General features: G+C 37.8%; 1 protein-coding gene across 1 annotated transcript; it reads right to left on the bottom strand.

Annotated features, from left to right (window-relative positions):
- Positions 1-728: 728 nt before the first annotated feature.
- Positions 729-1701, bottom strand: LOC124887126. The gene is made up of 3 exons (XM_047396310.1): positions 1414-1701; positions 947-1338; positions 729-849 (listed from the first exon to the last, which is right to left on the bottom strand). Exons 1-3 carry the CDS (start codon positions 1699-1701, stop codon positions 729-731), a joined length of 801 nt encoding a protein of 266 aa, XP_047252266.1.
- Between the last annotated feature and the right edge of the window lie 1167 nt (positions 1702-2868).

The following is a 2868-nucleotide window of genomic DNA, read 5'->3' on the forward strand; positions in this document are numbered from 1 at the left end:
TGACTTATTACATGATTTATGGACTCTTGGTTGTAGTTTCCATTCTGTTTATATGTTGTATATATTTACTTTATCTTTGGATCTCAGTTGGCAGTTGCCTACTGAGTACCATTCATTTGGTACTCATACTACACCTCTGCAGCCTGCAGATCATAGTACGAGTTATTGCCGTTGATATGTGCATCATGTGGAGTAGCCCTAATTCAGAGACTTGGAGTGAGCTCTTGACGTGCAGAGTATTACTTGTCTCTCTCCTATGTATTAGACTAGCCTCTAAGTTGTATTCAGAGGTAAGTTGAATCAGTGTATTTCTCCTTGATATATCACTTTTGTACTCTTATTATGTTTAGAAGCACTTGTACTGATACCACCAGGTTTTGGGATTCATCTATTTATTGATCTTTATCTCATATATTCCGCATTTTTTTCTTATGTTGTTAAGTACTCCGTTACTAGCCATTCCGGACTACAGGTTGGCTTGCCTACTGGTGGGTTATGGTAGGCGCCATCATGACCTGAAAAGTTGGGCCGTGACAAACTTCTTTGGCAACATTACTAAATTTGTGTGGGTAATAAACTTGGGTAGTTCATATCTACCAAAAAAGTCTTTACATTTCATAAATGTCATTCTTAATAATTTCCCAAGAATCTTGATATAAAACTCCAGTCATACCATCTGGTCCTCCTGCACTATTTCTGTTAAGCCCCATTACAACTTCTTTGACTTCCTACATTGTTGGATATGAAATCAACTCCTCATTCTGATTAGAATCAATTAACTCCAGTATTTCCTCTAGTATAGAGAAGTCTTCACATTGCTGCCCTTTAGTAAACTGCTTCTCAAAGAATCTGAGAGCAGCATCTGAAATATCTGCCAATTATCCATCCCCTACCCTTCTTCATTTTGAATTTAACTAACCTTCAGCCTGTTTCTTCTCCCTCTTACAATAGTATGGAAAAATTTAGTGTTCCTCTCCCCATCCTTAACCACTCAAATCCTGATTTTTGTTTCCAGAAATCCTCTTCTCTTCTGAGTTGCATATTCAGCTCTGCCTGGGCTTTGAACAATTTAGTTCTATTCTCTCTAGATGGATTCCGTTCAAATTGGACCTCCAAGACTTTAATAAAATCCTCAAGAGTTGCAATTTCTTGAAAAATATTACCAAATCTCTCTTTACTCCACTGAGTCAATGCTTTCTTAGTCTTCTTCGGCTTATGATGAAACATGATAAATAGGTTACCCTGCACTTCTGTTATCCAATTCTTCCTAATTACCTCCAAGCAAGTCTCATCTTCCAGCCAAAAGTTCAAAAATCTAAAAGATTTAATGATCTTTTCCTGTTAATTATACATCTGCAATAGCAAAAGAGTATGATCCGACCCACTTCTAGGCAAAAGTTCTACTTCTAGTACCTGGAATAAATTTTGTAGATTTTTATTCCATAATGCTTTATCCAGTCTCTCAAATATGCAAGCTTCATCCACTCTCCCATTCCACCATGTAAACTTACTCCCTTTAAAACCTGGATCTTCTAAATTACAAACACTTATACAGTGATTAAAATAAACTGTATCTGCTACTGTAACAGGTAAACCTCCAAGATTTTCTTCATTGCTAGTTACTAAATTGAAATCTCCCCTAACCATCCATAGTTCATTTATTGATTGAGTTATATCAACTAGAGATTCCCACAATGCCATCCTTCCCTGATTTGTATACTTAGCATAAACTAAATTTACTACTACTCTAATTCCTTCTCCTTGATCAAAGATCTTCAATGTCAATTGTTACTCTTGATCTATTACAACAGTATATTAGACTCTTCCATCACAAAAAAAACTATATGTTTCCAGAAGAATTACTTACTGCATGCTGCATCCCCAATCTACTGTTATTGACCTGATCGAAACCACAAACAAGAATGCAAGACAGATTGAGTATCATTACATCCTTAGCCATATGGATATAAATGATTGTGTTTTCTTGCCTTAGCATGCTTTCAACATATCTTGGAGAAGATCAGATGCTTCCTGTACTATATGAATCCCGATAATTTTCAAGTTTGCCTCCAGTTTGCCGATTCGATATTAAAGATTATCGTTGCTATTTTTTAGGTTAATATAAAGTTCTTGGTCTTTTCTGAGCTCGTCAATAAGGAACACTTCCTTCAAAGTTATGGCATTGTAAAAGGCCTTTAGAAGGCTTCCAAAATACTTTCTTCAGAAGGCTTAAATGATACATAGAGGGTCGCTATGTTTATTTTAGGTGAACATATTGATGCACACTCAAGCAGTGGTCCCAACAGTTGAACAATTCACTTTATCGAGCGTTGTTCAATGAAACTTGTTCAACGCAACCTTCAAAGGAATTGATAGGTTAATGAGCCTGAAATTACATAATATTTGATCAGTGATCAAATGTTACGTAATTCTAGACTCATTATTCAGTCCTTTATAAATAGGTCCCTCCTTACTCGTACATTCTACTCTACTTCTAGATATGGCTGATCCAGATTCGTACAAGGTGATTCATCTCGAGTCTTTGCAGGAATATGAAAGGCAGATTCATGTACTCCAGAGGGAGTTGGGCGACTTCAGAGCAAGGCTGAAAAGGGCCCTGCTGCTGCCGAATTACGATTGGCCACTGCTACTGCTACTGCTACTGCTACTGCTACTCCTACTACTACTCCTACTCCTCCTCCTCCTCCTCCTCCTACTACTCCTACTCCTACTGCTGCTGCTGGCTACTGCTGTTGCTGCTGTCTCCGCTGCGGCCCCCCCCACCACCACCACTACCACCACCACCACCACCACCACCACCACTACTACTACTACTACTACTATAATAATAATAATAATAATAATAAT

This window comes from Capsicum annuum, chromosome 9 (genome assembly GCF_002878395.1).
Source record: "Capsicum annuum cultivar UCD-10X-F1 chromosome 9, UCD10Xv1.1, whole genome shotgun sequence".
NCBI lineage: Eukaryota > Viridiplantae > Streptophyta > Magnoliopsida > Solanales > Solanaceae > Capsicum > Capsicum annuum.